The sequence below is a fragment of the Nanorana parkeri genome, unplaced genomic scaffold (genome assembly GCF_000935625.1).
Source record: "Nanorana parkeri isolate BGI_ZX_2015 unplaced genomic scaffold, ASM93562v1 scaffold42, whole genome shotgun sequence".
Lineage (NCBI taxonomy): Eukaryota > Metazoa > Chordata > Amphibia > Anura > Dicroglossidae > Nanorana > Nanorana parkeri.
This window is the reverse complement of record NW_017306310.1, coordinates 866955-890340: the sequence shown is the minus strand read 5'-3', so window position 1 is coordinate 890340 and position 23386 is coordinate 866955. Positions and strand designations below refer to the sequence as shown.

Here is a 23386-nt window from a genome sequence, read left to right as displayed (position 1 = left end):
ATTTGCTCTATCTTTATAACAGTATGTCTGAGCTTACAAACGCTTTAAGACAGGTTTGCCCGTGACAATGTGGCTCTGTCAATTTTTACATTCCTGTAGAGTAAGCTTTTTTTTCCTAGATTGTAATCATCTTTATAGTTTGTAAGGATGACCTTGCACTGATGTGTATTTGTTATGTATTATTAAATATATAAGGGAAGAGGATGTTAGCTGTAAAGTCCATCTACTGCAGTGGTTCTCCACCTGGGGGTCGGGACCCCCTCGGGGGTCGAATGACGATTTGCCAGGAGTCGCCTAGCGGCTTCCGGCCCCCCAGGAGAGAAGCGCTTTCTCTGCTCTTTTTTTTCCGACAGGGTTAAAAGAAACCCTGCCGCTCCGTGTGCACAGTGAGAGGGGATAGCAGTCTTCCCCTCTCACCTGTCACAGAAGTTCCAGCACAGTGCTGTGCTAGGACTCCTGTATTGGAGGTAACAGGGTCAATAAAGAGAACCTGTCACCTCCAATTGCTATTACACAGGGGCTTGTTACCTCTGTGTGATAGCAATGAAGTTAGGTGGAAAAAAATAGATTAAAAAATTATTAAAGAAATAGAAATAAAATAATTTAAAAAATAAAAAAGCGATTAAAAAGGAATAAGAAACAAATTATTAAAAAATAAGAAAATTATAAAAAATAAACAATAATAAGGTGAGAGTCCTCCTCAGCCCTCTCCTAGGGCAGCAGTGTCAGTTCTCCCGCCACGCCACCAGATGTCGCTGCAGCAGCCGCGTCATCCCTAAATTTTACCGTTGGGGGTCACCACAACTTGGCAAATGTTACCAAGGGGTACCGGCCCTAGAAAGGTTGAGAACCACTGATCTACTGGTACACCTGAAAAAACCTTCTACTGGTACAATTTATTTGTTACATGTATAATATACACAATCAATTCTTCAGTTCTTATAAGCACGATATTCAAATATGTTATATTACCGCTTGTAGATGAGTCCATAGGTCAGTGTATACCGTACTGTCATATTCAAAAGCTTTCAGGTAGGTCTAGAAAAAAAAAATCAAACAATGGTATTTGTATATGTATGAATGATATAAAAAGACTTTGAAAACTGTTAGGGGCCCATTCAAACCAGCCTGGTCTGCATTACATCATACATGAATGCGCTTTGATTGGCGTATTAATGTGTGTTGCGTTAAGATAGTCCATTCTAAGGCCCAATGCACTACAACGGGCCAAAAATCACGCATGCACTAAGAAGGGGCTTTGGGGTGCCATTCAGAATAACATGTTACCAAGTGTTGTGGTAATGTGTGCATTATGGCAGTCCAACGGTATGAACAGGTCTTTTATGTTTTATGATCATGATTATGATTATGTTGGGGCAGATATTTTATCCATAGCTACATGTTGCATATTATACAGTGCATATTAATTTATATTTATAGTGGTTATTAGAGTAAGGAACAGTTGAAACTCCAGTAAGGTTTTTTTCTGCTGTCTTTGCCTCTTTTGGGAAATGTTTCTTAATTTCCTCCATCATAGACATAACAGGAAATGAGTAGAAATGTATCCAAAGGAAGGGTAATTCTCTTCTTAGACAGTTGGCGCAAAAGCAGGGGTCTACATTAAAAGATATCACCTCTATTGCTGGCCCAGTGACAAGTGGCTGAATCTCCACAGCACGGACACCAATTCAAGCCTGACAGGGGTTCCCTACTCTTTCCAAAACTATTTAAAGAAAACCCTATACTGTAATAAACACTTGATTTTAGATCACTTTGCCTCCCTTCATATAGTCTTTGTAGACAGCATAATTTATTATATTGCGCTTACCAATCCTTAGATATGGTGGCTGCATTAGTTTTCCTTTTTTTTAAAGCTTTTTTCCTTTACCTTCCACCTCATTATTCCCCTCATTACGTCTGTTACTGTATGTTTCAACTTCCTTTAACAAACCAAGCTGTCCAGCACAGGTGACAGTTAGAGGGTTGAGACAAACCATTTAATGCAGACAGGGGTGTTTACAATGATTAGAATGATATACCAAAAGTAAAAAATTCTGCTCGTGCATCTACCACCACCCTCTTCAGAGGTTGACAATGCTGCTGTCCAAGGGTGGCTCAGTTGCTCCCCCATACAGTGGAGCCACCCTAAGACAGGAAATGTTACTGGCTGGTGAAAAATAATGGTAAAATGCCTAAAAAAGAAAAGTATGGATTGGTAGGCTGCAATATATTAAATTTTTGGTGTTGGGTTTAAATACACTTGAAAGTGAAATTCTATACAAAATCGTTTCAAGTTTAAGACTGGGAAAGGGTCAAACCTCTTTTAGGTTTGCATTGACCTCTGTGTGCCCCGTTGAAATGATCCACGCTCATTTTCCATTCTTTTAGCAGTTGTCATAAGGACAGAAACTTTGATGAACATGTGCAGAGGGGAAATGTCCCATTGGGCATACTAGTGTCAATAACCAGGTGGTATTTCCCTTCCCTTTAGAGATTTTCTTAGACCCCCTGGTGTGTCAATGGGAACAGAAGTGGGTGGAAATCTCAAAAGTGACTTGTGTGATTTAAGGTTTTCCAATCTGCTGAAGAACAGAAAAGGATCAGGGTCACAGTTGAGTCTAATACTGAATCAGTTTGTTTGATGATGGGTAGACACTTCACAGCCCATTTTAATAATTGCCTTTCTATGGCTATGCTATGGCTGTATCATAAAAATAATATTCATGAATAAAAATAAATGCAGATGAGAAATCATGATGTATCCATTCATGAAAAGCGGACTGGACAATGTCTTTCAATCTTTACCTTAGGAAAGCACACATTTTCAATGCTATAAAACACTATATAGTCAGGAGATACTTACAGCCAGTCCTTGAACAAAAAGTTCTTCAGTGAGAAATGAGGACAACATCCTAATAACTGATGCACCCTGCACAAAACAGATTATAAAACGTGTATATGAGTGGTAGTAGAAAACATGAAACAAAATTGTTATTATTCTTATTGTAGCTGCTGATATCTTTAATCTCATGTTTATTTTATTAAAGCCTAGTTCCATCCAAAACATATATTTTGATATTATGTGGCAAATGTTGAGATCAATCACCTTGTACTGGGGACTGCAGTAGTAAAATTATTGTACAGTCATTTTTGTCTCCACCCTTTCCCATAAGGCTATTATCAAGGGGGTCCCTTAATTGGAGATGAACTTCCATCTTTCTTTATTATTCTGCATTAGGGGGAATTCATGGTAGGGGTTTAACATTATCTTGATGCCTTGGTAGCTGGTTAAACAGGGAATTATGGTGAAGAGATTTGTGTTCACTGACAAATACAACGAGCTAGAATATGACCTGGACTGCAGTAACCTTTAAATTAGAAGTCAAGGCAATTAACTTTTCATCTGTTGCAATCCTTTCCCCTTGTCAGTGTGACACAATTTTTACATGTTTGCTCTGTAGCCAACACTCTTAATTTATCAAGCACTAAATCTCTCTTCTGATCTGGGTAACGATTACTATAGGCTTTGTGGAAGCACTTAAAGTGACAGTGATTCTGTCACTTCTATTGTCACCATGGCTCATAGTGTCACTACAGGTGGAACCCTCTAGTGACCTCAGCGTCTCGCCCCCACCTCAGTCCATCTTAAAACGTTTTATCAACGCCAAAAAAATATATATACAGTATATCTCTGGTAGGGCTGTCCCTATGGTTTTCGCTACCTGAGGCAATGCCGTTCCAGAGGGGGGTTAGGCTGTGCTAATAGGGAACACTTGTCGTTCCGTGGGACAGTTGTGGGGATGACGGAGGACGTGGCTCTGCAGTCTGTCTTGTGTCCCGCCCAGTTCACTGACATCACTGGTTTCCAAGAGTTCAGGAGAAGGAAAGCCCACTCAGCTCTTGGCAACCGGTGATGTCAGTAAGATGGGCAAGATGCCAGACAGAGTGGCACAGGTTGTTTAGAGTTCTTAGCAACCTGGGACAATATGGCCACCCCATGATTTTTCCCTGTGTCATGCTTATCGAATGTTTCAGAGCAAATCTCCTCCTTATGTCATGTGGCCACATCACATGTTACCAACTTGACCCTCAGCTGGGATGCCTGCTCCTGATTCTGGTGAGTTGATATCCACTGAACGCTTCATCATCTGCCAAGCTACACTACTGATGGAATTATGCAAAATAATGATTGTGCTGTATCCATTATTAACATTCCTCTGCACCACACAGATTCAAACTCTCAGCAAACAGTTACTTACAATCTCATATAGATATATGTTACCCATTCTACTTTTCAAAGGTTTCCTTAAAGGAGAACTATGAGGTGAGTGATTTTCACTCAACCTCATAGTTCGAGCCGATGTGTGACAATGAAACTGTCACACGTCGGCTCAATTGATCGGGAAGTGAGCGTACACATACAGTAACTCGCTCACTTCTCGATCATGTCCCTGCAGAGAGCCATGACTGTCGGCTCGCTGCAGGTATTCCTCCCCCCTCCCCGCTCCGATCCTCCAGCGCTGACTGGCAGATTGGGAGGGGGAGGGGGCGGGTACAGCTGGCTCTGCCTCTAGATAGGCAGAGCCAGCTGTCAATCACGCAGCTGGGTGGATCTCGACAGTAATGTCAGGATCCGTCCCAGCTGCGGCGGTCTCAGTATACCGCAAGCTGTAGCTCGCGATATACTGAGCTTTGGGCCACGGGAGGACGCTAGTTTATGTCCTCCCATGACCCTTAGGATAACTATGGGGAAAAACACTTACCCCATAGTTCTCCTTTAATTCTGTCCAGTCATTTTTGTTATTTAAACACCTTTGTTTTATGTTTTATGTCGCCTTTAGAGCTTCTTGGGTCATTGCACAGAGGTGATGATGCTGGTTTAATGGCCAATGAGAAGACTGGGTGCAGAAAGGTGACACAAGAAGCTGCAAAGCTGAATCAAGAAATAGGGTGGTCACCTGCCTGGCTATGCAGTGTGGCAGAAGTATGTGAACAAAAAAGTTGCTTAGCAAAATCACAAGCCATTTGAATGGTAAAACAATCATTTGTACAGTTAACATTTTCCTGGATTTTCACATTATGCAAGGAACTAATTGGGATAGGTGTACATATAAGGGTGTTGCAGATGCTTCTTGATCACTAGTTTTATAAACGAGCTCTATACTGTTGCATGATCGCACACAGGCACAGCTGTACCCATTCTGTTACCCTGTGCTGAGAGCACTAAAAATAGTCAAGGCAATTTCTAATGTTCCTTAATATTATTCACAGATCATTAGAGTATGATACACCTGGCTGTTGTACAGCACTGGGCATTGTGGGGTGGCAGAGGCTACAACACTCACCTTGCTATAGGCAATGGAATCAAATAGCCCACTTATTTCTGATGGGGAATTCACTTCAGCTTCATCTGATGTAAGAGGATGGGAAGAGACCAAGGCATCGACTGCCATCACTCTATGTACATCATACAGTACTGACAGGTCTATCTGTAAGAGATGGATGACAACACAGATAAAGTGACATAAAGAAATAAATGCATGCAAAAGAAATATTATACCAATGATTTAATAACACACTTATTCTATTGGTAAGAACATGAATATTCCCATTATTGCATCATGTTTCTGCAATAGAAAAGTATTAGCAGGATTGAAAATTCCATCTCATAGCATCCACTTAGAATGGACAACAGATTTACTAGGTGAGACATTTTTTACTTAGTTGGTGAATACTTTATCCTGCACTTGACTAGATATTTGAAGCAAACGTAAGTTCACTTCACCAAAAGTCATAATGATTTCTTCGGTGCTTTCCGATTCCGTGACCAGAACACAGACAAAACATAATTTTCACTAGTGAAGTGCACAGTTATTTCTTCATAAATTTTGTATAGTGAAAACGTCAATGTTTAGAATGTACCATGCTGACTACACACTGACTACTCATATAGTATAATGAAATACTGTACATATATCCTAATATGTACTACAACAAGTCGAGGATAGAAGCCAGACTCGATATTTTATTACTCTCTCCAATTAGAGGAGATTAAAAAAATGTATTTGCTGTACATAACAGCCAGTCATGTTTGGGAAAATTGCTTGCTTTGGACTTCATAGGTAAATCGGTCCCGATTTGACTTTTTCGTCTTATTATACTGTAATATATCATATGAAATATATCTTATATAAGAAAACAATGAAAAAGATTGCATGTATGTTATTACTTGTAAGTAAAGATAGATTTCTGCACAAACAAGCTGCTTTTTTATTAGGTTAGTCCCTATTGCAATTTCATTAGTATTGAATGAAGAACAAAAAATCTGACCAGTGTGGGAATAAAGCACAGACAAAAAATAATCATATTTTATTGCCGTAATGAGGAAATTATCCAGAAAAGTAGTATTTGGCCCATGAGTAGTTACTAGGATTGTATTATCTGTGTTCATACCTTAGATTTCTTAGGTTTTCCTAGCAAAACTGACCTTTCTCTTCATACCTACCACTAAATCAGTTATAAGAACACATTGAGAAAATAAGAATAAAATGTCCCACATACTAAATTCCAAGTGGGTTCTGCAATATCCGCTCCCAGATATTCCACATAAGAGGCAAAACCTTCATTCAGCCAAAGGTCATTCCACCATCGTATTGTCACAAGGTTCCCAAACCACTAAAACGGAGACAGAATACTAACATTAGCAAATGATAGCAAAGTGTATTTTTCATGCCACTATAAGCATAACCTTAAAGCTAAGATGCACTTTTCCTATGAGGGTCAGAGCTTTAATCTCCCCTCCCCAGTAGCACATACTGATCTTCCCCTCTCTCTCTCTCTCTCTCTCTCTCTCTCTCTCTCTCTCCACTCCAATGTACTTAATAAAGAAAAGACCTAGGAGTAGCATATGACACACTCCATGGCCAGGCACCAAGCACCAGCGCTGTCACATGGGGAGAATCTATGGCTCTGTGTAAATTACCTCTTAAATGACTTGTAGCTTACACAGGGGGGCTTTTTCTGCTCTTACATGAAGCTGAAAGAACAGTGGGGGAACTAAGGAAAAGTGTTGCCGGGGAAGGGAAATAAAGTGACGGGAAAGTGAACCTGTAGTGTATTTTAATTTTTTTAATACTTAGCCAAAAGTTTAAAAAATAGGAATTTCCTTTGCACAGGGTTGTATGATTGGACTGAATACAGCCACAATATCCTGAGGGAAAAACTTAAGCTATATGAAATTATGCTTTCTGTGCACGTTGGGGTTGATTTACTTAAGCAGCAGCTTTACCCCCATTGCGTGGAGGAAGTAAAGTTTATTGGATGCCACAAAGTGCAACAAGAAAAGATTTGGTGAAAGCTATGCATATAATGGTATCTCTGGGTATTGTGCAAGTGGGGCGGGGGGCAGACATAGCAAACCTCTCAGTGACTACCAGTGATCCTGATGCAAGGTGGACACAGACATTAAATATTTTCATTGGATTGGATAAGACAGATCCTGTATTTTTTATGTTAGTAGCCATTCCAACTTTAGATCTCGAGACTCAGATCCTGATTGGCTATATTTGGCATAGATCTACTACTTGAAGTTATGAAAATTCTTCTTATATTGAATTCTAATTGATTACATAGTAATAACGTCTTGGTATTTATTTAAGGAATAGATAAAGGAAGCACCTGATGAGCAAGTTCGTGAGCAATAACTGAGACAACTCTCTCCTTGTTGCCGATGGAAGACTCCAATGGGTGCCAAAGAAGAGCGGTTTCTCTGTATGTCACCAGCCCCCAGTTCTCCATGGCTCCAGCACTGAAATCAGGCAAAGCTACCTGGTCTGCAGGACAGAAGAGAATGTTAAACTGGAGATGTCTTTGCACAGTTTTTTGATGCAGACTGAGACAGACTTGTCCTAAAGGTGTGATCATCTGCTGACTTACTTGTCTTAAAGTAGAACTATGGGGTCAGTGTTTTTCCCCATAGTTCTCCTTAGGGTAACGGGAGGACACAAACTAGCATCCTCCCGTTACCCTAAGCTCACTATACCGCGAGCTACAGCTCACGGTATACTGAAACGCCGCAGCCGGAGCGGATCCCGACTTAGACGTTGGGATCTGCCCAGCTGCGTGAGTGACAGCTGGCTCTGCCTATCTAGAGGCAGAGCCAGCAGTACCCGCCCCTGCCCCCTCCCCCGTCCGTTCCGCCAGTCAGCACTGGCAGATCGGAGCGGGGAGAGGGGAATCCAGCCCCTCCCCCTGTCAGGGCAGAGAGCCGTGACAGGATCGAGAGGTGAGCGAACCCGGTATGTGTTTGCTCACCTCCCGATCTACTGAGCCGACCTGTGACAGTCTCATTGTCACAGGTCGGCTAGAACTATGAGGTGAGTGAAAAGCACTCATCTCATAGTTCTCCTTCAATGCATAATCAAAGAATATAATCACTTTTAAGCTTAGAAGCCCAGACCAAGTTTAGCAATGTTGGTGTGCACCAGAGCACTCAGTTTGGATATCTCCTATATGTTTTTTTTTTTAGAATGGTTCCTTGTTTATGCAATCCTAATATTATGAATTTATGAAATGTGAGTTTTATAAGATTTTCCTTTGTTATTAGGGGGTCTATTCACTAAGCTGCCGAAGGATCTATCCGTAGCTTCGGCTGATCCTTTAGCTAGCTTCGGCCCCAGGACGCCTTCGGTTCAGTAGAACCGAAGGGCTGCTGTATGGGCTATTTACTATAGCCCGTACAGCTCCCAAAGTCGGCCGAGCGGCAGCCTGCTTCTGACAGCTGGGTGGAGCTAGCCGTGATGTTACGTGCTAACCAGGGACACTGATCTCCATTGATCTGAGCTGAGGTGAAAGCCGAAGCCACGGCTGGCCCCAGCCACTTACACAGACGGATCAGTGTCCCTGGTTACCAGGTAACCAGGGACACTGATCTCCAGACAGCCCAACTCTACCGGGCGCTCCGGAAGTCTCCCGCTATTAGATAGCGGCTCTCGGCCGCCCGGGAGAGAAACACTTTCTCTCAGAAAGGTTTAACCTGCTCGATCGAGCAGAGTAAACCTTTCCCTGCTCTGTTTTTTTTCTTCTTCTGACATTGGAGCCGTTGGCTGCCGTCAGAATAAAAAAAAAATCACCATAGGAATGCAAAACTAGATCCTATTGGCTATTTCAATTTGCAATAGCAAACTAGCTATTGCACCTGCCCACTGCTGCTGTCAATCAGCAGAGGGGACCTGAAGTTCTCCATCAGGTCCCCTCTAGTGATTGAAAGCAGCAGAGGGCGGGTGCAATAGCTAGTTTGCTATTGGCTATTGCAAAGTGAAATAGCCAATAGGATCTAGCTATGCATTCCTATGGTGATTTTTTTTTTTTTATTATTCTGACGGCAGCAGAACCGACCGGCCAATAGAAAACATTTGGGCGGAGCTAGCTGCCACTGCTAGCTCCGCCCAATCGTTTTCTATTTTATTTTTTAATACTTTTTTAAACTGTTTTTCCATCCTGCTCGGTACCACAGAGGTACGGAGCAGAACAGCCGAGCCGAATGCTACTCGGCACATTCGGCTATTCACTCACTGCTGAGTCGAACTCCTTCTGCACTTCGGGTCGGCCGAACATGCTGAGCATGTTCGGCCGACCCGAAGCCAGCCGAAGCCACCCGATGTACGGCTGATTTCAGCGGCTATACAGCTGGAATCAGCCGTACCAGCCTGAACTGAATAGCCGAACAGAGTTCAGCTCACTTCGCTACGGGTCGGTTAGTCACTCGGCTGCCTATGGCCAGTGTGTCTGTTTATATTTCTGAGTATATTCTTTGTCTGATACTGTATTGGAGCAAGAGCAGCAAATCCTCATGTGAAGGAGACATTGTAGTGCATGAAATGATTGCAGGTTATAGTTTGTGTCCTATTGTGTGAGATAGATACATAGAATATTTAACACTCAATCCAGAACAGAAGGAATTACACAAGTAGGTCATTACTCACCTGATTTTGGCAGAGGGTAAGGAACCCCATAATATTTCTCAAAAAAATCCAGAATTGGCTTTGTGACATTCAGTGCATAGTCCCCTTGTTTCTCATCTACAATAGCTTTTTTACGTCCCCAAATTTTTACCTACAAAATAATAAATGTAAATATCATGTACAACCATGGAAGACTGGTATTGTTCATATGCCATTGTATATCCACAAATTCAGACTGTGAAATTAGGTGCAAAATCACAAGAGACATTTAGGAGTTGTCTAAGGGCTGTTAAGAAAATTATTCTAAACTATATATGTATACAAATTACAGCTACAAAAATACTTATTAGTCGGGTAACGTGTATAACTCAGGAAATTATTGCATAAGAATGTATATCATATTTGCCACTTGCAACCAGTACATGTTGAGCCATTTTGTTACTATGCTGTCAATAGCCTACAATTTACTATCCTGCACAGTGGCGGAACTACCGCCGGTGCAACCGGTGCGGTTGACCATGCAGAGCCCACCATAGAGAGTCTCAGGTGGGCTATGCAGGATCTATGGTGTGCTCTGCAGGGTCTCAGGTAAGTCCAGCATGCTACTGCAACATTAGCTACTGCGGATCACACTTGGGCCAGTGTGATCCGCTCCCGTGCCCCCCCCCGTCTTTGGAGGGGGGCCCAAGATAAAATCTTGCACCAGGGCCCTTTTGGTTATTAGGTCCGCCACTGATCCTGCAGTTAATCCATATTCACATACACAGCTGAATGAGTTAGTAGAGGAATTCTCTCTGTGTTATGTAAATAAAGAAAAACTTCATCAGCGGTTGTTTGAGACAGTGACCCAGAACAAACAAACATATCAATAAGGCCATTAACTTTGGTTCATTTACTCTGCAGGACAGACAGATAATTAGCATTTTGAGAATGAGAGGTCAACAATGGAAAACTCAATTTCATCAGCATCACTGTTCTGCCCTAGTACTGTCTTAGTATGTAAATGTGTTTAATAATTTGCATTCAGGATTTCTCTAGTTTCCAGAATATTAAGTGTCAGATGTGAAACGTGTTGTTCATAGCTGCCACAAGTGAAGAACACTCACCCTGTCATCACCAATTGCTGTGAACTCTGAGACTATGAAGGCCACAAGGTAGGTGGACATCTTTGGAGTTCTATCGAACACTTTGACCTCCCATGACTGTCCTCCCCACGTTTCAGTGGTAATACCTAGAAGACAAAAAATTGATAAGAAGACTGTTGACACTAATGTTAAGAGATTGGAATAAATCATTTTATTAGTGGAAATTTTAGTCTACCAACTAAATGAAACAAATAAATCACAATCATTTTTCTTGTCATAATTCTGAGTACTTTCTTTAGGGTATAGGGAAATCTCATAGTTACATATGCAACCTACTTGACTATCGAAGTCTTCAAGTGTCATTACACCTACTGTGGCTGTAGGACAGTGATCAAACATAAAGTCCAAAAACCTACACTTGGGATCAAAAACCTTATCTTATTTCACAACAGTAACCAGTCATTCTAAGGCTGCCTGAGTCACTTGTGATTGTTGCATATCCAATCTTACCAACATGCTTACAAAAATGATTTTTCTGTTATTGTTTCAATATAGCTAGTGGAAGTACACATTGTCTGCTAAATTGCTGCATCTTTCAATAAGCTAAACAAACATAAATGAAATATAATATAACATCTCTACTAATCTCTGCACTTTTTAATTAGGGATGAGGGGTCTGTAAAATGACCCTCTGCCAATCTATTTGCTGGTTTAGAGTCACACACCAACTATGCCTACATCATGGGTTCCTGTAGCTACCTGTATTGGAGGTATTTCTATGGACATTCCTGAACAAGTGTGAGTAGAATGGGCTGAAGGATGACAGAAGCTGTAATGTAGTGCACAACTTCAACCAGCAAGTGCTCCATTGTACACAGCACACTCCCTTCTTTGCATGCAGCTTAGTAAAGCTACCATGTGTTAATGTCTATTGTATATTTCCATGCTAGTGCATAGAATAGTAAAATACTTTGTGACTCACTATTATGATTCATATTAGAGAGTGCCACATAGCCGGGCTTGTATCTGAGGGTGATGCTGAAAGTTGCTTTCATTGCTGGCTCATCAAAGCATGGGAATGCCTTCCTTGCATCGGGTGCTTGCATTTGGGTGGTGGCAATAATCCTGTTAACAAAAAAGACATTAGCTTGAAAAACATATGTTGTACTACTATTTCTCAAATATAATTCAAATTCAGTCAAATTCAAATACAATCACAGAGAATGATCTAGGTTAGGAGTGCTCAACCTACGTCTATGTTGGAAACACAAGTATCTGTGAGTCTCTGAGACACAGTCAGTCTAAAATACGGCGGAAATCTATCAAAACTGGAGCAGACAGAATCTGGAGTAGTTGCCCATGGCAACCAATCAGAATCTCTCCAGTTTGCTCAGGTAAGATTTGAAAATTAGATAGAGAAGCTGATTGGTTGCAGTGCAAATCTGCTCCAGATTTTGTCTGCTCCAGTTTTGATAAATTCCCCCCGTCATCTTTAATGATCTAAAAATTCCAAAAATTGAGTAGGACTTTGGTGCAAGATGTGACGTGCAGATTGCACATCTCTGCCTAAAGGATATTTCTGCAACATAATTCATTTCTCTAAAACCAAAAGCATGCTTAGCCTAGATCTATATATATGGGGTCCACATGGAATAATCCAGGATTTATCAGGTAACAGTAATACTTGTGAGAGTAGTAGGCAGACTAATCACCAAACTTACAACATTATCTACGGTAAAACATGTAGGTTCATAGTTATAGTTACACTTATCAAATTTTGCTGTTTTATGGAAAGCTTCATTGCTTTCTTTTTCACAGCAATCATATTACACTCTATATAACTACTTACTTGGTTGTATTATCTTCCACATATTCACTGCGGTAAAATCCTGCCAGGTCATCTGCCAGTTCTCCAATATATTCTGTGTGAAGCTTGTATGTGTTACCACTTTGCAGACTCTGAGCAAGTTGCAGCACCAGGTATGTGGTCCTCTGCACTATGAAGTTGCTATTTATGGTGATGTCTCGATCTGCATTATCCTTGAGCACAATATTAGTATAATTAAGTCTGTTGCTGTGGATAATAACAAGATTGGTGGGAGTTACACTTCTGAAGTGTGCAACACTTTTTCCATGAAAGACATAAAGTCCACGAGTGTCCTTTTCCAAGACAGGTCTGAGATCAACATCATAGTGATCAGGTATCAGAGTCTTTGGAAGCCGGTACTTGTCCCAAGGTTCATTTGATACAGGTGTGGTAGGATTCGATGTGGTGGTGGTGGTGGTGGAGACAGTGGTGGTGGTGGTGGTGGTGGCGGTGGTTGAAGATCCCCCATTTTCTTCTTTATTATTATTTGACTTTTCATTAGCATAAACTACCGATAGTGCAATGATTGTAGCCACTGCAGCTATGACAAAAAAGATGGCAACAAAGGCTATGAGCTTGCTTACATAAAAGCCCTTTCCCATGGTGTCGAGTGGAGATGCTACAGGAACAGGGATTGGAGATATCGTCCCTTTATATACTCCCACAAGGCAAATCCAAGAATTTGTACTGCAGTACAGTTACCTGGTGAAACGTTAACTTGTTGGAGCAAAGGTTGAAAGTGGGTCAACTTTATTGTCTTTCTGTATTTTCAGCTTTTTCTACCCATTGATCAATCTGTTAGTATAAAGCTGATGTGAAAAGTTTACCTAACAGAGAAAAAAAAAGGCAAGTTTACATATAAATACATAAATAAAATACTCTATGTCTATTGTCAAATTAAGAAATTAAAGCTCTGCATTTTTATAGTTTATTAAATATAATTTTTATGCACATATCTTTCTGGAACTCAATAAAGTATCTGTGGGTGTTGGTTCCTTTACTGAGCAGACCAAATCCGTTTTTTTTTGTGTCTAATATTTATATTTTTTAATAAATTCTAACACCCTTCCATTTCACATAGCACATGGTTTTCCTAATTTACAAATCAAAAGCTGCTTCCATGATAGTGTTTCCCACTGTGGAGTTGGAGCTAGGCGTTCTTTTAAGAAAATCCTGTATAAGCAGAGGAGCAAAGGATGATGGGTGTTGCCAATGGGTCATGGTTCTGTGGTAGTATAAAAATTCTGAGCTGGCCAACCAATGCAGTTCAGCACATTCAAATGTGATTTTATTTATTACTGGATTTCAAAAAATAAACAAAAGGCTGTATTAAACGATCAGAGTATTATTGTGTATTGCATTGCATGTAGTGGAATAATACATAGAGGAAGAAATACATTGTGGAAAGTGTTTTTAGACAAAAAGATCATATCCCTCTGATGAGTTTTCTGTATGAGCTCTGGTGGAGGACTGCACAGTGATTGAAGTGGATACGCAACGGTGGTTTTTGAAGAAACATATTTAAAAGAAATAAACACAAATATTTTATTTATAACAAAATGGACTTTATTTATGGATTTGTATTGTTATTTTACAATCAAAAATATATTGTACATTTAGTTTCCTGTTACAAACTTTTATGTGTTGTACATTGAGTGATTACACAGGAAAGGTGATCAAGATGTATAAATATCAATACTGTGGCTAATGGCAGTATTCAAAGAAAACAAATCTTATACTTGGGTGCTAAATCTTAACTAAAGGAACCACTTAGTAAGCAAATAGAAAATATGTTGCTGAAGCCAGACCAGAGCAGATGGGAAATAAAGATGGATTCTAATGTGTTGCTATACGTTACTACACTTAAGAATTAAGCAAATATGCCTTAGTGTTTAGCACATCTGCCTAGCAGCACTGGGGTCCTCAGTTTGAATACCAGCCAGGACACTACCTGTATGGGGTGGGCATGCTCTCCCTGTGCTTGGTTAGGTGGATTCCTCCCACACTCCACAGACATGATGGGAAGTTAATTGGCTCCTGTCTAAATTGGCTCTGTGTGCATGTGATTTAGGGACATTAGATTGTAAGCTTCTTGAGGGCAAGGACTAATGTGAATGTAGAGTATGTAAAGTGCTGTGTAAATTGTCAATGCTATAGAAAAATCTGATGGTAAAAGTAGAATACAGTGTAAAACTCCAAATCACCACTAGGTGGCACACTTAAAGCATTTAGTTTTGTTTCACTTTGCACTTAAAATGTTACAATGAATGATACTGAAGGCATAAGAAATCTAGAGAGGGAAGAAATAGCCATTTTTTTCTGAATATATAATGATATCAGACATTTACACACAGTCAGCTCACACCTGGAATCCGGCTGGCACAGATCTGTATAGTAAAACTGCTTAGGGGGGTTGGGATCCTGAACAGCTACTTCCTGATTTAGGGACAGGTAATATGAATTCAACAGGACAAAGTTGGTTAGAAATAGTAAATAAGTCCAAGAAGGGGTGAAGTGGATGTAAATTGTACACAATGGACAAGTCTGTAAAGAAGCTGAGGACTGGAAATAGAAGGCTAGGGATTATACTAGAATTCCCTGAGATGTGTTTTAGGGAGCCTTTGAAGCATTTATTGACAGAATGGTGGTAAGTATTCCAGATAAGTGGGGCAGCCCATGACAGACTCTGGATATGAGAAAGGGAGGTGATAAAATTAGATGATAGCAGCAGATCATTTACAAATCAAAATATTTCTGGCCATTTTCAAGGCTCAAAGGCAAAGGATTGCCAAGCAATAGGCATGGAGAGCTGGCCACTGCCAGGAGGGACAGGTATCAATGCATTTAAAGGGGAGTAGTGCTTTTAATAATGCCTAAAGGGCAACACTAAAATGCACAATTATATGATTGGGGCATGCCCTAAACCTCCCTGGAGTTTCTGTGGTGCCACTGTAGGATGTACACAAGTGAAAGTGATATTTGCAACAAAAAAAATACTATTGAAATTCTGGATGGTAAATTACATTACCCTGCAGCTTGTTTTTTGCTGCAACAAACGGCATGGGGACCCACCAAATAAAACAAAGGACATTGAGTGCTGGGCACTGCCCTGAAGAGCATGTGCCAATTTCCAAAAAAAAATAAAAATACCATTTGGCAGGGAGCAGATTACATTCACTAATACTATAGACCCCAAAAAAACTCAACAAAACAAAAAAACAGCCTGAGGTTCACCCCAAAATCTTCACCAGGGTCTGTTATAGATGTTTGGGGGAAATAATACTAATAATAATTCCATACTAGACTCTTAACCAAGCATGCGGCCTGGCTGTCCAGAAATGGAGGGAGCAGTGAGCATGCACCTGGACCATACCAGGCCACATGCCCTCAACATGGATAGGGTGCCCCCTGGTAAAACACCTTGTTCCCATGTTGATGGGTACAGGGGCCTCTTTCTTCTAAAATAAGGGGGCCCCAGATTTCTCCCCCCATGTGAATAAGAAAGGTGTACATAGTTTCCGCTACAAGTGGGGTGCAACTTGGCAGATACGGTACAATATTGAAAAATGTAAAGTTCTGCAGATTGAGCTAAGAACATGCATGCAGAATACACTTTAGGAGATGCTCTGCTGGGCAAGTCGGGGATAGAATATCTTGAGTATGTGGTTCAGTTTTGGCCCCCAAACCTCAGGAAGAATCTCCTTGCACCAGTGACATGCCGTGCCTTCTGTGCTGGGTGAGGCATTCCCCAGCCATCCATAGCTCCACCCCTGTCCCGCTGAAGCTCTGCCCCAGTACTACCGAAGCCCCGCCCCCAGCTCAGTAACCAAGCTGTGTGGGGAGAAGGAAGGGAGGAGACAGGGAGGAGCCTCTCTGTCCCTCACTTGCTCGTCACTGGGGAGGCATCAAGATCGATGTCCTCACTGGTTTTTTTGGTTGTTTTTTTTTATTGGACAGATTGGACATATGGTGCTTTGCCATTGGTCCAAGCCATCCACAGAGCTCACGCCTCTAACACAGAGTAGAGGCTGTGACAGCTCTTGCCTCACCAATTTAGGTGGCACAAGTAGTGGGGAAGCCCGCTGCTGTGTAACCTAACTACCTGTCAAAAGGCGGATACAGGGCCGCCTGTAATTAACAGGCAGCGCTCCGTCCATGACTGACAGGTTACACAGCGGGGAGGCTTTCCCTGCTGTGTAACCCGTTACAAGCTGGTCTGAATGGAGAAAAAGCTGTCAGATTCAGACTTGAAGCTTGAAGAAATAGGTCACCAGCACTCCATGAGTTAAAATGAATAAGTCCTTTTAATGGACAATGATGTCACAGAAATCCAACATGAGCCGACGTTTCGGGGCCACACAGGGTCCCTTCTTCAAGGCAAGAGATGTGACCGAAGCTGACTTGAAGCTGACACCTTTTTTCTTCATAATACTAGGTGAGGATGTGCCTCACCTGCCTCCCCTGACCTACCTGCCTTGCACTAGAGAAAGTTCAGAGAAGGCTGACATAATTAATAAGGGGGATGTAGTGTCTGGGTTATAAAGATCAACTACAAAAACTACACTTGTGGTTGCAATTTGCCAATTCGTCAATCAGGACTGCAGTATCGGGAATAAACTGTCTAAAGAACTCTGAAGATGACGTGGTAGGCACAAGAAATTGGACGAGATGCAGTTTTATCTCAGACTGCCTATGGGTTTTTTTTTTTACTGTCAGAGCAGTAAAAATGTGGACTTCCCTTAGTGATATCAGCTAAAAGCTTTGATGACTTCAAAAAAATATGTAGATACATTTCTTGGTTTACAGAATAAGCAGAGATATGGGAGTTGTTAGCAACATGTACACACACACATATATATATATATATATATATATATATTTTCTATTTAAAATATGTATTCTTTCCTTACAGTAACACGCACCCCTTTTTTTTTTAGGTGAAATTTCAAATTAGGCTGAGAATGGTAAATGCCAGCCCTGCCATAAAGGCTGGTTATAGATTCATGCAGGTACCATGTTTTTCTAGTTTGACTATTTTGGATGTGGGGACGCACTAGGGGTCCCAGCGTGCATTTTTGGTTGCTGGGCCTCCAGTGCATCCCTGCACCTTATAAGGAGGAGTAGACTACCTCCTGGTACACCTGCATGCAATTTATCGACTGAATTAATATGCTCACACTTGGAGACTCGTATGTGCGCCCTGGTTACAAAAATGAGAGAGTTATTAGACAGTAGGAGCAATTTGAGTAAAACATACCTACAGTTTTTCTCTGTGTTTGTTATTATTCTCATGTACAAGGCACTGCAGAGGATAGGAAAAGGGTTTAAAGAATGCAAACAATTTAGGAAGAGTTCATGCAGAATTGTGAGGGCAGAGAAAGGACTGACATCGGTGGTCACACTGTTCAAGTGTTAGCAGCTATATTGCATGGACAACAATGATAGATTTAATCACAGATATAAACGGTGTTCTGTACATGTAGGGCACCATGCAGAGAGAGGTCCATTCTTAACTATGCAATATATAGCATACAGAGTTCACTGGTGTATAAAATGTACAGCTCAATGTTCATAGTGGAGCAGTGTATATAACGCAGTAAACATTGGCAAAGTAAAATTTCTCAGCCAGCTCCAGTACAATAATACCTCAGTGAATGGATATAAACATTATAATTGAAGTGTATTAGAGCTTATGGGTAGGAGGGTGCACACATGCTGCTGGAGAGGGTAGGAAGATGGGGTGATAGGAAATGATGGAGAGGGGGATTATAAAGGTAGCATCTTAAAGTGGTCAGGAAGTAACATGATTGGGGTAGAATGTAGAAGCTGGAGGTGGAAGAAACAAAAATGCTTTTTTTATGACAAGATATGCTAATATTTATTTTCTAAAGCACATTATAAAAATAAATCAGTGGCCAATCTAAGAAGAGCAAAAGAAGCCAATAACATAAAAGTAGGGTTCTGTAGCTGTATTCAAGGTCAAAACTATTTTCATGGTGACTAATATGACTAATATGAAAAATACCACTGTTTTCTTGTTATTAGTGTAACATTTTTGTCTTATATATATAGGTTGAACTGGATGAACCTGTGTCTTTATTCAACAATATGTAACTATGTAGCAATAACAATTACATGGAAGAACCCGGAAACCTTTTATTTTCTCTCTTTTTTGTGTATATTGTTTTTATTTTTTTTAGATATTAGTTTTAAAAAAAAATCACAACTTCAAAAGTTTAATGAGACAGTACATACTTTTATTTCCCTTTCATGGTGTATTTTAGTGTTTAGAAGTGTCAAATAACAGTAAAATACACCAAAAGGCAACCAAACAAAACCCATATTGTAATCTCTCTTTTTACATGTTTTGATGTGCTATATTTCAAATATTTTACACCTACTTCCTAAAACACCTCGACAACAAAATACACCCAAAACAAACAAATGGAACACTCAGCATGGACTATGGGGGCTTTCTATACATGCCACTTGGATGACAACAGCTTTTCTAGCAGCCTTCCATAGGGAAAACCATTCAGAGATATTACATTAAAAAACCATGTAAGTGTTGGTTACACATAGTGGGGGTCTATCTGGTGTTACACATAAACCTCCAGTAGATCATTTACACCTCTAGACCTGCACTCCTCTTACAAAGCTCTCTCAAAACCCCCATTGTATGTCAGCAGACCTCTATGTCTACACCTGAATGGGTAACTATATTATAACTGTTTTAGATATACAGTTTATGTGACTTTGATTATAACTGGCAAATATTTTTCTTTACTAATAGTTTAAAAATCTTTGTTCTGCGGATAGTTTGTAAATATACTGTATTTGTGAATGGGTAGACATATTCGCTCATTACATATGCAGGGTCTGCTTCCTGCTTAGTGCTAATGTACCAAAAAAACTGGTCTGCACTTCCTCTGTCACATCATACGGTCAATGTGTGACCTGATTGGAAATCATTGATTTTTCTATAAGGCTAAAGAATTTATCATTATTACAAGTCGTTAAACAATAATTCTAATTACATTCCCCAATACACAGTTTATTACTTAAAGGGAGCATTTACAAATCTGTATTATAAATATAATAATAAAAATATGGAACAGCCAATTTGTGAACATGATGTTAGAAATGAACTTCAGATAAATATTATAATAATGACTTAAAATATGTACTCACTGAAAATAGTCACCCGTTTCCCTTACCTAAGGCTGGGCTCTTACTGTCGTGGTAAGCTTGCCGCACGTTATGGCACACATTAGCGTGTGTTGCATTAGGACAGCCCATTCATTAAACAGGAATATGTTTCATTTTCTTGCATAGAATACCTATGTAAGGAAAGCCCTCTGTGTGGTACCTTAGTAACACTTTCATGTTGATAATAAGGAACCTGATTTATCAGTGATCAATTAGTTCTGAATGGTTAAAAGCAGTTATGGGTAAGGCCTATACAACATACACAGCGAAACAAGTAACATGTGATAGCTATATTCCTCATTTGCATACATGTGAATTCTATCTTATTGTAAAGATTGGGTTAAATTGGAACTAAGGCCAAAAGGTAAGGCAGTAAGGGAAGGTTATAACCTTCGTCATTTTTTTTTGTTTTTGTTCTGCTATCGGTCCCATTGGAGCGAGTTCCTGTCACTAGCTGTCCTGTAGCTGCAACAGGAAGTGAGAGGAAATCCCTCCGGAGTGAGGGAAATCCCTGGTTGTCACCAGGGTTGCCAGAGTAGTTGTACCGTTGGAAAATTTCTCCTCTCTTCCTGTTCTGGTGATAACTCAAAATTTGGGATTCTCTTTTATTTTCATTCTCAGTTACAGTGCTCACCAGGACAAATAGAAAGGGTGAATCTCCACAATGAAGACACAGCAATAAAAACCTGACAGGTGTTCAAATGCCTCTTCGCTCTATACAAAAATAAAAAATAAAAAGTTTGGCCTTTGTTCTACTTTTTAAAAAAAATACACTAATCATGTGGAAAGCCTAAGATAAATGTTTGGTTATTGCAGTATGTCACAAGTTCACAACCCTGCTTGCTGCCTTTCACAGATGTTTTACATTAGCAGAAGGAAATCAAGACGCTGCAGAGGATTAGCTGAATGATATGGGTTTGCCACAACACTCATTGCTCAGAATTTTGGGATATCTGCCAATACTTGATGCAAGGGTAGATATCCAGCCATTGTTGCTGCCTGAAACCTTAATTGCTTTTTGGTTGGCCCTGCTTTAATACACATCACCTGATGACAGAGTCTATACGTGCGGTTTTATCTCACCTTTATTTACTGATACTATTTATCCTTTCATATTACATTTTATTACCCTTATTAGTGTCGCATCTTAGAGGTTGATTTAGTAAAGGCAAATAGGCTATTTACTTTGCAGGGGAATTAGAACTTTACACGGTCAATGAGGCAAAGCTCTGCAGACTTCCATCATCCAATAATGTGCATTATCTGTAAAAAATAAGTCAAGGCAACTGGACATGCAGTATTTTTCTTGACGATGTTTCACTGGACTTCCAACCAGCTTTCTCAATTCAGAATGACTTGTACAAAAAAAATATCTGGGAATAAATCTGGTGAATGTCACTCCAATCCACATATTATGTGAAAACCAGGTCTTGATTGCATTTGCATAATTGGAGTCTGGGAGGTGTTATTAACCTGCCCAGAGAGAGGTGTTATAACAGTGTCTCACCCCCCTCCCCCCCACACACACACCTCTATTCCAGCTTGGCTTCTGCATCTTTACATAAATAGTCTCTTTCACACCTCTTTTAAACCAGTCCTCCTCCCTGTATAGGATGCGTACTTGACTGTCTTCAAAGGAGTGACCTTTTTCCTTTAGATGTAGGTATACTGCTGAATCCTGACCAGAGGGTTTGGCAGTTGCCTTGACTTATTTTTTACAGATATACCATGACCTGGATGAATGAGAACCTTCACTGAAATAATGTGCATTGCTCTTGATATATTTTATGCAAAGTGGAATTTCACCACATTCACTAAGCTAAGGGAAACTTTTCTTGCAAAGTGCAAATGCCCTTGCAAAGTGAACAGCCAATTTGCCCTTAGTGTCAACTCAAGCATTAAGACCCCATTCACACCAGATCCATTTTTCAATGGATGCTAATGCAAGAGCACTGAGAAATGTATGGGTGTAAATGGGCCCAGTTCACACTGCTGCAATCCATTCCATTCGGTTGCAGATGCGATGAAAAAAAATGTAGAGTATGCTCTACTTTTTTTCAGCACAACGTAACGTAACAGAAATGGATGTCAACAGAGTGGAAGTATAAAAAAAATATTGATATTTGTCCACTCAGGACATGTTAATTAAAATAAAAATTGGAAAAAAAAGAGAAAAAAAAATGAAAAGAAATGGAACTGAAGTCAGTGGAGGTTGTAATTGCAAGTCAACTGACCCTCCATTGACTTGCAATCTCCCTCCGATTTCAATGTGAACGGGGCCTAAAGGTTGTTTCAGAGTTAGGTTATGGATTATAAGTTTAAGTGTAGATTGAGTTTAGTGGCTTGATTACATTTTAGGGTTTATTTTTCTAAACTACGCAAAAGTTCTAAGGGTGGGTCAAAAGCGCTGTGCCAGGGTCCTTCATGTCAATAAACAGTGTACTGCTTGATGTATACAGTATGTACATATGTAAAATGGCACAGCACCATATATAAATATAAAGGTGAATCTGTCAGAATCTTGCAATGCCTCATGGGACTAGTATTTCCACAACAGTTGGAGTGGTGGTTGCCTACACCTGGATTAGACCATGGTTCAGAAGAGTAATTTGTTTGTAAATCTCATGCTTTATCATTTGGTCATCTTAGACTAGGATGTTAGGATTCAATGCAACTCCACTACACATTTAAGAGGATTGCAAAGGGGACCTGTGAGGTTTTAAATATAGAAGCTGTCATTATTGATAACATCAAGGTTAGTAAGGATTAAAAAAAGACACAATTCCATCAAGTTCAACCAATACCAGCCAGTAAAGACTCAAAAGCCATTTAAACATTTTATAGTTTAAAAGTTAATATTAGTATCTTCTGAATCTTTTGCATTCACCGGGTTGTATTTCTACTATAATGACATAAAAGAAATTGTAAATTCTTTATTGTGTAATTTACAAAGGTCAACAAGATAAAAGAAGGAGACTGAGTTACGACAGAAAGTCTCATCTAATATTTAATATTATATAAGAGTACATAAGCAAGTGTTGTTTCTGTCATAACTAGAAAGGCTTTTTGGTGTTTCTCCTCATTGCCAAACTGTGGTATTAAGTAATTATTTGTCTTCTGGAATGTCAGGATGTGAGTCAATAGGTTTCGATTATCTAGGGATTAGTAAAAAGTAGGTACAATAACACAATGATCTGAATATTGAGCCAGATTGAGGGGGGGACAAGAGCCAGACTGAGGGGGCGACAGAAGCTATGGGACCG

At 40.1% G+C, this 23386-nt stretch overlaps 1 protein-coding gene across 1 annotated transcript in view; it reads right to left on the bottom strand.

The window, feature by feature from the left end:
* Positions 1-13654, bottom strand: part of LOC108799594 (aminopeptidase N-like) — a 35934-nt gene extending 22280 nt beyond the window's left edge. Inside the window, exons 1-9 of the mRNA XM_018571484.1 lie at positions 12897-13654; positions 12030-12172; positions 11069-11193; positions 9984-10113; positions 7678-7832; positions 6562-6675; positions 5346-5489; positions 2864-2929; positions 973-1038 (exon numbers count right to left, since the gene is read on the bottom strand). Coding sequence (XP_018426986.1) covers positions 973-1038; positions 2864-2929; positions 5346-5489; positions 6562-6675; positions 7678-7832; positions 9984-10113; positions 11069-11193; positions 12030-12172; positions 12897-13516 — 1563 coding nt within the window. The 5' untranslated portion in view covers positions 13517-13654. The remainder of the gene's footprint in view (positions 1-972; positions 1039-2863; positions 2930-5345; positions 5490-6561; positions 6676-7677; positions 7833-9983; positions 10114-11068; positions 11194-12029; positions 12173-12896) is intronic.
* Positions 13655-23386: the final 9732 nt, after the last annotated feature.